The sequence below is a fragment of the Schistocerca nitens genome, chromosome 9, assembly GCF_023898315.1.
Source record: "Schistocerca nitens isolate TAMUIC-IGC-003100 chromosome 9, iqSchNite1.1, whole genome shotgun sequence".
Taxonomy (NCBI): domain Eukaryota; kingdom Metazoa; phylum Arthropoda; class Insecta; order Orthoptera; family Acrididae; genus Schistocerca; species Schistocerca nitens.
This window is the reverse complement of record NC_064622.1, coordinates 61,535,332-61,548,699: the sequence shown is the minus strand read 5'-3', so window position 1 is coordinate 61,548,699 and position 13,368 is coordinate 61,535,332. Positions and strand designations below refer to the sequence as shown.

At 38.9% G+C, this 13,368-nt stretch overlaps 1 protein-coding gene across 1 annotated transcript in view; it reads left to right on the top strand.

Moving 5' to 3' along the window:
• The window catches only part of LOC126204000 (phenoloxidase 2-like), a 274,659-nt gene that overhangs the window by 57,087 nt on the left and 204,204 nt on the right, over positions 1–13,368 (top strand). The window contains exons 4-5 of the mRNA XM_049938431.1: positions 5,912–6,135; positions 12,562–12,764. Of these exons, the coding sequence (XP_049794388.1) occupies positions 5,912–6,135; positions 12,562–12,764 (427 nt within the window). The remainder of the gene's footprint in view (positions 1–5,911; positions 6,136–12,561; positions 12,765–13,368) is intronic.

The window sequence follows — 13,368 nt, the reverse complement described above, 5'->3', positions numbered from 1 at the left end:
CAATTACACAGTCACTAAACCAGCGAAGAATAGCACAGGCTCTTCTCTCTACATACACTGAAACTCTATGGATCATACAGCAGGTACTTGTTGGCCGCCGTTCGGCCACCGCATCCACATTTTGCTTGTGACTGCACACACAAACATGCAATGCGCAATAGGTCGGATTTGTCTCTCTCACACTTCTATTTAAAATATCGTGGGTTCGAGACAGAGGAAGGCCAAATGGTTCTAGAATTTACACCGAAATTTTCGAAGCACTACAAGATAAAAAGTTTTCCAAAAGAAGAATACAACAGCATATTTAAAGATTGCCTCCTACAACACTGACAACGTCAGATAATTAAAATATATTGATATATTGTGGAAATCTGTAGTGTGCAGAAAATATTGGTGCAAGAGTGTGAAAGAGTGGACGCCACCCATAATGCGACCCCAAAGACAACAATGCATGGAAATACCCAAAGTTAGCAGCTCCTTATGTGTATGTGATACAAATATCTGTAAGGCAAAAGTTGCAGAATAAAGTCTTTTTACCATATCTAATACATAGCAGGACCATTTTGTGCAAAGAGGTTAAGGCTTCTGAGGAAATGTGTAAGATATTGCAAAAATCTTGTAATTGAAGTCTCATAGCAGAAACTGTTAAATGTATGAATTAAGACTCCAGAATGTCTGTACATTTTATAATTATTGTGTTGGGACCATTGCTAATTGACACTGGTAATCTTGTAGTGACATTAAATTCACAATCATGCCAGTTCAAAGAGAAAAAACAGTTGTGTTGTTGAGCAGAAAGGAAGAAAAGGAGCATAGTCTGTACATGAGAGCGTGTCATATGTCCCTGTAAACCAAAAGCATTACTTCTTTGGGGTGCATTCACACACCAGTAGTGAGTGCTATTTCTATAGCCGCACACTGGGAAAATTATTCAATTTTTTAAGAGGACTACCACATGTAATTCCCTGGGAGCAAGACTGAGTTAGTATGGAACTTGTTGAAGTGCATCAAAGAAGAAGAACATGCTACTAATAAGGAGTTTTTGGCACTTCAATTGAATGACTTTACAATGTTTTCTGAAGATGGTAAAACAGGAGTCTATATCTTGTTTAGGAAAGAATTCAGTGAATAGTATACTTTCATGATCTCTGAAGACTTTATGCATCAGTTTTGTGGCAAATGATTATATCTTTACATTGTATTAATGCACAAATAGTCTCAGTCTGGTAATGGTGAACCCAAGACTCATTACCTGTGACAATTTGTGCTTCTATACTCTGTGAGAATTATGTGCAGCACATACTGTACACATATTTGTGATCATTTAACATACCAAGAAATGTGGCTTGCGACAAATTAATAGCAGTGGCTGTGGGCCATGTAGTTAACAACTGCTTTGCTTTGATTAGGTGTTCAGTCCATTGCACATTGTCTGTTGTGGTTCTCTTTCAATGTAGTACTAAGTGACCTCCTTTTTTCCAAATTACTTATTCTTCTTTCCTCTGTGGGGAAGGAGCTAATATTTCCATAAACTAGGAGTAGTTTTCCTTACTTTTAATTCCATATATCAACTATACTAGAAATTTACCTCCTGATGATAAGTACTACTGACCATTCTGTCTCCTTGTAATATGGCAGAAAGGCATTGTTTTCTGTAAATGTGAAGAATTTCTTTGTGTACATTCTTTGAGTCCCACACATCTGTGTACACAGCCACCACAATTCCTCAAAATAAATTTGCAGAAAGCAGGTAGTGAAGAAAATATTTGGAATACCGTTGAAGGGGCAAATACACTATCTGGGAAAAAAGGTGAAGCATTCAGAAGAGGAGGAGGAAATGAAGTGAAATGTCGTGTGTTGAGAGGGTCTGTGATATTATTCCACAGATTACAAAAACAAGTCATGTTTACAATGATCCTGGCAGTATGAGCACACTGATCAGTAAGATGTCGCACCTTCTCTGCCCTGGTGCATTTGGACCTACTGATAACAAACAGACCCGAACTTTTCGACTCTGTGAGTGCAGAACAGGGAATCAGTGATCATAAGGCCGTTTCAGCATCCCTGAATATGGAAGTTAATAGGAATACAAAAAAAGGGAGGAAGGTTTATCTGTTTAGCAAGAGTAATAGAAGGCAGATTTCAGGCTACCTAACAGATCAAAACGAAAATTTCTGTTCCGACACGGACAATGTTGAGTGTTTATGGAAAAAGTTCAAGGCAATTGTAAAATGCGTTTTAGACAGGTACGTGCCGAGTAAAACTGTGAGGGACGGGAAAAACCCACCGTGGTACAACAACAAAGTTCGGAAACTACTGCGAAAGCAAAGAGAGCTTCACTCCAACTTTAAACGCAGCCAAAACCTCTCAGATAAACAGAAGCTAAACGATGTCAAAGTTAGCGTAAGGAGGGCTATGCATGAAGCGTTCAGTGAATTCGAAAGTAAAATTCTATGTACTGACTTGACAGAAAATCCTAGGAAGTTCTGGTCTTACGTTAAATCAGTAAGTGGCTCGAAACAGCATATCCAGACACTCCGGGATGATGATGGCATTGAAACAGAGGATGACACGCGTAAAGCTGAAATACTAAACACCTTTTTCCAAAGCTGTTTCACAGAGGAAGATCGCACTGCAGTTCCTTCTCTAAATCCTCGCACAAACGAAAAAATGGCTGACATCGAAATAAGTGTCCAAGGAATAGAAAAGCAACTGGAATCACTCAACAGAGGAAAGTCCACTGGACCTGACGGGATACCAATTCGACTCTACACAGAGTACGCGAAAGAACTTGCCCCCCTTCTAACAGCCATGTACCGCAAGTCTCTAGAGGAACGGAGGGTTCCAAATGATTGGAAAAGAGCACAGGTAGTCCCAGTCTTCAAGAAGGGTCGTCGAGCAGATGCGCAAAACTATAGACCTATATCTCTGAGGAATCAACATGGATTCCGTAAACAGCGATCGTGTGAGACCCAACTCGCTTTATTTGTTCACGAGACCCAGAAAATATTAGATACCGGCTCCCAGGTAGATGTCCAAGGAATAGAAAAGCAACTGGAATCACTCAACAGAGGAAAGTCCACTGGACCTGACGGGATACCAATTCGACTCTACACAGAGTACGCGAAAGAACTTGCCCCCCTTCTAACAGCCATGTACCGCAAGTCTCTAGAGGAACGGAGGGTTCCAAATGATTGGAAAAGAGCACAGGTAGTCCCAGTCCTCAAGAAGGGTCGTCGAGCAGATGCGCAAAACTATAGACCTATATCTCTGAGGAATCAACATGGATTCCGTAAACAGCGATCGTGTGAGACCCAACTCGCTTTATTTGTTCACGAGACCCAGAAAATATTAGATACCGGCTCCCAGGTAGATGCTATTTTTCTTGACTTCCGGAAGGCGTTCGATACAGTTCCGCACTGTCGCCTGATAAACAAAGTAAGAGCCTACGGAATATCAGACCAGCTGTGTGGCTGGATTGAAGAGTTTTTAGCAAACAGAACACAGCATGTTGTTATCAATGGAGAGACGTCTACAGACGTTAAAGTAACCTCTGGCGTGCCACAGGGGAGTGTTATGGGACCATTGCTTTTCACAATATATATAAATGACCTAGTAGATAGTGTCGGAAGTTCCATGCGGCTTTTCGCGGATGATGCTGTAGTATACAGAGAAGTTGCAGCATTAGAAAATTGTAGCGAAATGCAGGAAGATCTGCAGCGGATAGGGCACTTGGTGCAGGGAGTGGCAACTGTCCCTTAACATAGACAAATGTAATGTATTGCGAATACACAGAAAGAAGGATCCTTTATTGTATGATTATATGATAGCGGAACAAACACTGGTAGCAGTTACTTCTGTAAAATATCTGGGAGTATGCGTGCGGAACGATTTGAAGTGGAATGATCATATAAAATTAATTGTTGGTAAGGCGGGTACCAGGTTGAGATTCATTGGGAGAGTGCTTAGAAAATGTAATCCATCAACAAAGGAGGTGGCTTACAAAACACTCGTTCGACCTATACTTGAGTATTGCTCATCAGTGTGGGATCCGTACCAGATCGGGTTGACGGAGGAGATAGAGAAGATCCAAAGAAGAGCGGCGCGTTTCGTCACAGGGTTATTTGGTAACCGTGATAGTGTTACGGAGATGTTTAATACACTCAAGTGGCAGACTCTGCAAGAGAGCCGCTCTGCATCGCGGTGTAGCTTGCTCGCCAGGTTTCGAGAGGGTGCGTTTCTGGATGAGGTATCGAATATATTGCTTCCCCCTACTTATACCTCCCGAGGAGATCACGAATGTAAAATTAGAGAGATTAGAGTGCGCACGGAGGCTTTCAGACAGTCGTTCTTCCCACGAACCATACGCGACTGGAACAGGAAAGGGAGGTAATGACAGTGGCACGTAGGGTGCCCTCCGCCACACACCGTTGGGTGGCTTGCGGAGTATAAATGTAGATGTAGATGTAGATGCCTGCACTGATTCTGTTGGGCAGGGTGTCATAAAGCCGTTGTAACCTCTCCTGAGCCAAAGTGTCCCACAACTGTTGTACCTGGTCCTTAGTATCCTAGATACAGACTCTGAGGCAGAGCTGGTCCTGTATATGTTCTGTCTCAGAGAGTTCTGGTGATCTTGCTGCGTGAAGGAGTACCTCAACATCTTGCAAACAGTTCATTGAGGCACATGACATGTGGGCAAGCACTGTCCTGTTGAAAAATGGTACCACAATGCTGTTGCCTGAGAAGTAACACAAGGATGCAGGATATCCGTGACGTACCATTGTGCTATTAGAGTTCCTTCAATCACTACCAACCGTGACCTGAAGTCATACCGGGTGGCTCCCCATGGCATGACACCAGGAGTAACACCACTGTGCCTCTCCAAAACATTGGAAGAATGGGGTCTCTCCCCAGATCACTACCATACTTGCCAACAATAATCGACTGGGGTACTACAGAATTGCAGTTCATCACTGAATACAATACAATGCATTCATCGCAGTCCATGTTGCCCTGCCGCAGCTTCACTCCAAATGCAGCTGGTTGTGTTATGGTGTGAATGGTAGTGAACACATGTGATGGTAATTCCGTAGTACAGCTACTGCTAGTCTGTGACCAATGTTGTGGTATGGCACACACTATTGCAGGGAGTCTGTTACTTGTTCTTGGACAGCAGGCACAGATGTGAAGGGGTTATGAAGTGCTTGGTGCAAATTATGATGATCCTCCTTTGTGTCGGCCATGTGTGGTCAACTGGAACCTTGATGATGAGTGTGCCTGCTCTCACATTCCCATGCAGCCTAACATTGGGCCATTGTTATATCCTGATGACCCAAGAATTTGGATACTGCCTGATTTGACCAGCTGACCAAATGGAGAACCACAAGGAAGCCCCTATCAAGTTCTGTAAAGTATTGAAACACTATCACACATGAGTATGTGGCATCCCGGTGCCCTACACAGTGGTCTCTCAATGCCTGACACTGATCTTGCCCGTTATCTGTCCTATCAGGCCTGGTAGCAACACCAAACACTAACAAACATTAATGTACCTTGGTGGCCATTCTAACTGTGACAGAGAATTTTAGCTCTAATCATTTATGTACCTGTCAGTGACTTGTATGTGTATGTGTTACATTGATATCCAACCATGTCTTCCGTGTACTTCACTTTTTTTGGCAGACAGTGTGGATGTTGTCACCTTCTTTTTCAATGGACAATGATTTGAAGCAGTTCACATGTGCAAGAAAATAAGTTACTAATAAAGTACACAAAGGACATTAGTTACTCACAAATGCAATCTTTGTTTAAAACTCTGCATGGCAACACAACTTTTATGGGAATGAAATTTCACTCTGTCTTTGCATTAAAATGATGATGTTTTCATCATATGGAATTTTATTTGTTTCAGGAATGCGCACATACGAGGACTTTCTGTCCCTGTCAATATACTGTCGCGATCGCATGAATCCATATATGTTTGCATATGCATTGTCAATTGCCATTATTCATCGACCAGACACACAAAATATACCTCTCCCACCTCTTACTGAAGTGTTTCCAGACAGGTTCATGGACAGTTCCATATTTGGACGCGCTCGTGAGGAAGCAAACATTGTCAGCACTGGAGATAGGGTAAGTTTTGTACATCTTACAGTGTACTGTGTATCATTGGTGACTAGTGAAAACCTCTTATGTCAGCACGTATAATGCTTAAATACATTAATCCATCATAAAATAAATTCAGCTTATAAAACGTGACAGCATAAGCTCTCAAGTCAGGTATATTTGACAAGCCCATCTGAGCCAGTGACAGATAAGTACAAGATAATGTGATGAACAGCTGCTGTTCTGCAGAAGTTTCATATATTTATTTAGTAATGATCCTGTTAAGTCTAGTGTTGTACTTTGTACAGTAGACACTGGACCGGTCCTTAAGAGCTATGAAGAACTTCTTACATTAAATCGTTTCCAAGAACCATGGAACTTTCCAAGGTAGGGTGGCTTGAATACTTGAATGATACAGACAGAAACCACAGTTGAGGAGGATCTGTGGAGAGGCCAGACTAACCCATGAACCCTGAAGGAGACAGCTGTCTTTTCAGTAGTTGCAGGGTTAATAGTCTTGAAGGTGGATTGATCTTGCCTTGTAACATTAGCCAATATCACAGTGCAGTATTGGTATGCCCTGTTGAAAGCAAAGGAAAACTACCACCATTATTTTTTTCTGCCAAAAGCATACCGCTCTACTGTATGGCTTAATGATGATAGCATCCTCTTGGGTAAAATATTCCGGAGGTAAAATAGTCCCCTATTCGCATCTACACTCAGGGACTACTCAGGAGGATTTTGCTATCAGGAAAGTCAAAGCTGGCATTCTGTGAGTTGGAGAGTGGAATGACAGATCCCTTATCATGATGGTAGATTAGAGAAAAAAAAGGTAAGAAAAACAGATGGGTTTAATTTAGATATTATGGGAATTAGTGGAGTGTGGTGGCAGAAAGTGCAGGTCAGTACAGGGTTATCAACACACAATGAAATAGGGGTATTCCAAGAGTAGGCATTGTAATGAATAAGAAAATAGGAATGCGGGTAAGCAACCACAAATAGTATAGTGAAGAAATTACAGTATTCAGGAGACACATGAAGCCAACACCCAGCACAATAGCATACGTTTATATGTCAACAAATTCTTCAGATGATGAAGAGATTGGAAGAATGTGTGATGAGATAAAGGAAATTATTCAGGTTGTTAATGGAGACAAAAGTTTAATTGTGATGGGGCTGGAAATTGTTAGTAGGAAAAGGAAGAGAAGGAAAAATAGTACAAGAATATCAGATGAGGGAAAGAAATAAAAGAGGATGACATCTGGTAGAATTTTGCACAGAGCGTAATTTAATCACTGCTAACACTTGATTTAAAAATCTTGAAAGAAGGCTGCATATGTGGAAGAGACCAGGTGACACTGGAAGATATTGTAAAATATTTTCATATATGTGTATGGTCTATGACTGTAATTGACTGATTATGAACTGCAGACTAAAACTGAAGAAATGTGAAAGTGAGGAATTCAAGGAGATGCCACATGAATAAATTGAAGGAGTCAGAGGTTATTGAGAGAGGCACTGTTGGGCTGAATCAGGGGAAAGTAATACATTAGAAGATGAACAAGTAGCTTTGAGAGATGAAGTAGTGAAGACAGAAGAGAATCATGTAGGTAAAGAGGTCAAACCCAGTAGAAATCCTTGGATAACACAGGAGATACAAAATGTAATTGTCAAGATAAGAACATTTAAAAATGCAGCAAATGAAGCAGGCAAAAGGAAATATACATGTCTAAAAAATGAGACTGACAGAAAATGCAAACTGATTAAGTAGGCATTATTAGAGAACAAATGCAAGGCTGTAGAAACATGTATAACTAGGGGAAGTTTGATGCCACCAATAGGAATATTAAAGACACCTTTGGAGAAAAGAGAAGCAACCCTAATGAATAACAGTAACTCAAGTTGCAAGCTAGTACTTAGCAAAAAAGAGAAAGCTGAAAGGTGGAAGGGATAAACAGGTCTCTGTAAAGAAAAGAAATGTGAGGACAATGTTATTGAAAGAGAAGAGGAACTAGCTGAATATGAGGTGGGAGGAATACTAGTGTGAGAAGAGTTTGCACAGAGCTGAAAGACCTAAGTGGAAAGAAGGCACCTGGAGTAAATGTCATTTGCTCAGTATTATTGAGACTTTTGGGAGAGCCAGCCGAGACAAAATTATTCCACCTGATTGCAAGATATGTGCGACAGGTGAAATACTTTCAAATTTCAATATTCCCCAAGATAATGTTATAGGCCCTTTGCTGTTCCTTATCTATATAAATGATTTGGGAGACAATCTGAGCAGCCGTCTTAGGTTGTTTGCAGATAATGCTGTCGTTTATTGACTGATAAAGTCATCAGAAAATAAAAAAAAAAAATTGCAAACCGATTTAGAAAAGAAATCTGAATGATGCAAAAATTGGCATATGACCCTAAATAATGAAAAGTGTGAGGTCGTTCACATGAGTGCTAAAAGGAATTCGTTAAACTTCCATTACAAAATAAATCAGTCTAATCTAAAAGCCGTAAATTCAACTAAATGCCTAGGTATTACAATTACAAACAACTTAAATTGGAAGGAACACACAGAAAATGTTGTGGGGAAGGCTAACCAAAGACTGCGTTTTATTGGCAGGACACTTAGAGAATGCAACAGATCTACTGAGAGGACTGCCTACACTACGTTTGTCTGTCCTCTTTTAGAATACTGCTGTGTGGTGTGGGATCCTGATAGGACTGACAGAGTACATCAAAAAATTTCAAAGAAGGGCAGCACATTTTGTATTATCGTGAAATATGGGAGAGAGTGTCACAGAAATGATACAGGATTTGGGCTGGACATCACTAAAAGAAAGGCGTTTTTCGTTGTCATGGAATCTTCTCACAAATTCCAATCACCAACTTTCTCCTCCGAATGTGAAAGCATTTTATTGACACCAATCTACATAGGGAGAAATGGTCACCATGATAAAATAAGGTAAATCATCAGCGATCGTACAGAATGATATAGGTGTTCATTCTTTCCGCACGCTATATGAGATTGGAATAATAGAGAATTGTGAAGGTGGTTCGATGAGCACTCTGCCAGGCACTTAAACGTGATTTGCAGAGTATCCATGTAGATGTAGATGTAATAATTCCAATTCCAAAGAAGGCAGCTGCTGACAAGTGTGACTACTTCCAGATCATCAGTTTAATACTTCTTGGTTCCAAAGTATGGCACGAATTATTTACAGTGGAATGGAAAAACTGGTAGAAGTCAATCTCAGGGAAGATCAGTTTGACTTCTGGAGAAATGTAGAAGCACATGAGGTAATACTGACCCTATATTTTATTCTAAAAGAGAGACTGAAGAATGTTGTACGTACATTTACAGCATTTGTAGACTGAGATAAAGCTTTTGACAATGAAGGGAAAAGCTCCTTGAAATTTTGAAGATAACAGGGTGTAAAATACAGGGAATGAAAGATCAATTATAATTTGTACATAAACCTGACAGCAGTTATAAGAGTCATGTGACATGAAAGGGAAGCACATGCCCGCACACCCATCGTCGTCGCGACTGCACAGATTATGATATCGCTTTGCCGTTTCCCCCCGGCAGCGGAGCTGATCTCTCAAGTTTGTGTATATATGGTCCCAGCTAGTTAAAAACCATTCCTTGTCTTGTTGCTCAGGCATAAAACATCTCTGAATCACATTGTGAGTCTAATTGTGTGAACTAGCAGTTGAAAATTGATCTTGTTTTTTATTTCCTGCGATACTGTATACACTTTCAACTATGACAGATGCAAAGACAGTGATTTTATTTATTACTCAGGAATAACATAGCAGTCGAGTTCCAGTCGATTTTTTCTAATTTTTGTTTCCCAAATAATTTGATTTAGTTATCTTCATAGCCAATATGCCTTTGTTAAATCCTATTATCTGTCTGTAACAGGTTGATCAGCTTTTCTCAATAACCCTTGAGTATCCACAGATATAATTGTCTATGTACTAGCTGATTTTGGGGGATTTAGAAAACACGGGGAAAGTCTCGTATATATTCTGTTTTATTGACACAATTCACTTCTTAAATTAATGAGAGATGGCACTGGGGAATCAATGAAGAAGGAATTGATCCTAGTGTGTATCGTTTCGGTATAATAACAGTCAGTCTGTACCACATTCCTTCACATTCCTATCAACAAAGATATGATTTCCCATGAAACTGTCCTTCACCATTAATATCTGATAAATCATAAATGTGTCTCGGGTTTTACAATGTCTAAGCTTCTTAATTCTCTTGACATGATATTAATGATAAGTTTGAGTTCTTTCAATGTCTGTTCAGCACAAATTTAGTCTTTTCACGGGCGCTATATCTCACATCTCGTTTGTTAGCAGAATCGCCATGACAAAACGATCGGCAAAGACATTAGTATTATAAGGTCCAACTATTTTCTGTCCCAATATCTCAGAATAATCTATTATCCACCACTCCAGTGTCTAAACCAGTCATCAGAATGCTATTTAATTGGGCTTATAATCCCTAACTTCTGACTACCGTGGAAGACTGCAAACATGCGTCATTGAAAACAAAGACTCAATTGAGCTAACAATGCTGCGCATTGGTTTATATATTATATTCAAAACAAAACACAGCTCCATTATGTCTTGCTTGGATTCCCTTTGTACTACTTTGAATTACTCTATTTAAAATATCTACTCTTTGTAAAATTTTAACTATTACTTCAAAATACAACTACCGTTTTTTGGCTCTTGGGCCATTTCGTATTACAGAATTTAATCTGATATTCATTTCTGAATACCCACTCTTTAAAGAGTTGTTACAAGTAGTAAAATAGAAGGGAGTGAGACAGATTTTGTAGCCGATCTCTGGTGCTTTTCAATACATACATTAAGCAAGCAGTAAAGGAAACCAAAGAGAAATTTGGAAAGGGCGCTAAAGCTGAGGGACAAGAAATAAAAAAAGTAAAACAAAAATAATGAGATGGTATCAAATTCAATCAGGCAAAGCTGAGATTATATTAAGAAATGAGACAGTAAAAGTAGTAGATTACTTTTGCTATTTGAGCAGCAAAATAATAAACATTGGCAGCGATGATATAAAATGCAGACTGGCAGTAGCAATAAAAGCATTTCTGAAAAAGAAGTATTTGTTAACATTTAATATAAATTTAAATGTTAAGAAATCTTTTCTTGTGGTATTTGTCTGGAGTATCACTTTATATGGAAGAGAAATGTGGATAATAAGCACCTCAAACAAGAAGAGAATAGAAGCTTTTGAAAGGCCATGCTGTAACAGAACGCTGAAGATATTTGTGTTGATCAAATAACTAATGAGGAATTATTAAATCAAACTGGGACAAAAGAAATTTATAGCACAACTTGATTAAAAGAAGGGATTGAGTGATAGGTCACAATCTGAGGCATCAAGGAATATTCAATTTGGCAATGGAGGGAAGTGTGTGAATTAAAAATTGCAGAGAAGAATTCCATGGTATCTATGAAGTTGTTAAAATACTTTGTTTTCTCAGTCTCTGGACGTATAGAGCTGGCACATTTTTATCCCCCCCCCCCCCCTAATTACAGAAGTTCTTCAAACTCATGTGGATGCAAAAATGCTTTCACTTGTATTCTGTCACTAGGACAATATTTTGTTGATGTAGATCAATTAAAACAACTTTTTAATGCAGTAACTGAGTGTTTTAATCACATGGATGAATTTCAAATAAAATATTGCTTTATATAGAACTGAAAAATGGAGAAAAACAACTATGCTGTAAATTAGAACAGAACTATGTGATGCAGGTTTTTTATTAACGTCCACAAACCATTGCATCACTGACTTACAAAGTACACCACTAAAAAGTGCATATGTTTACAAAAGCTACAAGATTTTGCAAATAGTGGCTCAGCAATGCCTCTACAAGATTTAACCCCTCTCCTCATATGTCTACTTTCCTTGAAGTCCAATTGTCATTTCCCTAAAATTAATCTTTGTCCTTTATTCCCTCCCCACACACATGGAGCTGACATTGTGTGGTAGCTATTCTTTGTACAAGGGCTACAGCCTTCATACATCACATTCTGGTAATGACAATTTTTGCACATATTTTTCTATGAAGTGTGGTGTGTGGGATGTAACCAAATAATATGTCAAAAAGTTTTTGTTGTGTTACTGTAGCTTGTGGTTTGTTAATGGAACACATACTCAATTTTAGTATCACAGGTTTTAAAGTGTTTGTAATAATATTTGTTGTACATTTTTGTGATTAAGTAGTAAAACATAACTTTATAACTTAATCAGCTACATACTGTAAGGTAGAGATAAATGTAAAATTGATTTCATATGAAGAACTTTCAGATAGTGTACAGTCATTTCGTATTAGCAGGTTTTCACACACTAAATAATACAGCTTTATTTACTACTTGAAAATTGGTAAACTTGTTTTTTATCTTAACATCTAGCTGCCAATAGTAATTCCACGAGACTACACAGCTTCTGATCTCGAACCAGAACACCGTGTTGCATATTTCCGAGAAGACATTGGTGTTAATTTATTTCACTGGCAATGGCACCTTTACTATCCATTCTCTGGCTTACGATCTGTTGTCAATAAAAATCGGCGGGGTGAGCTCTTCTACTACTTGCATCAGCAGATTATTGCAAGGTTTGTGCTATTGGCTAATTTCATTACACTGCAAATGAAAAGATATTTTTTCAGTTATTTTTCTTATAGTAGATATATTGTAAGTTTTCACATAAATGTATAAACATAAATTAAAACGCTTTAAGGAAAAGATGTAAACTTTTGCTTGTTGTTGGATAAAATTGACAAAAATGTTGTGATACTCCTATGCCTGGTCTGATGTTAGCTGGTTCAGACTACAGTAATAGAAAGAATTTGAGGCCCTAACATTTGTCCAGCAAGATAAAATACAAGGTTTGGTTATAGTTTTACGTAGGCAGTGTAGCCACTGCAGTTAAGATCAGCAACAAAGCGATGCATGATTCTAATTACTGTATTGGGTACAAACTTGAAGCCCAAATGTTTTTCTACGTGACCATAAGGTGCTGCTGATGGCTGTTTGTCTGTTGTTGTAGACATAGGGAAGAATGAAACAGTTATTGTGTAGTTCACATTGTCATCTTATGTAGTAACAGCAATTTTAATATTTTTCACCCTTAGATTTTAGTGCTGAAGCACGAAAAACCAGAAAGATCAAGCATAACATTAACCCATTAAGTAGCAGTGTCCTATTTTGATGACAGAG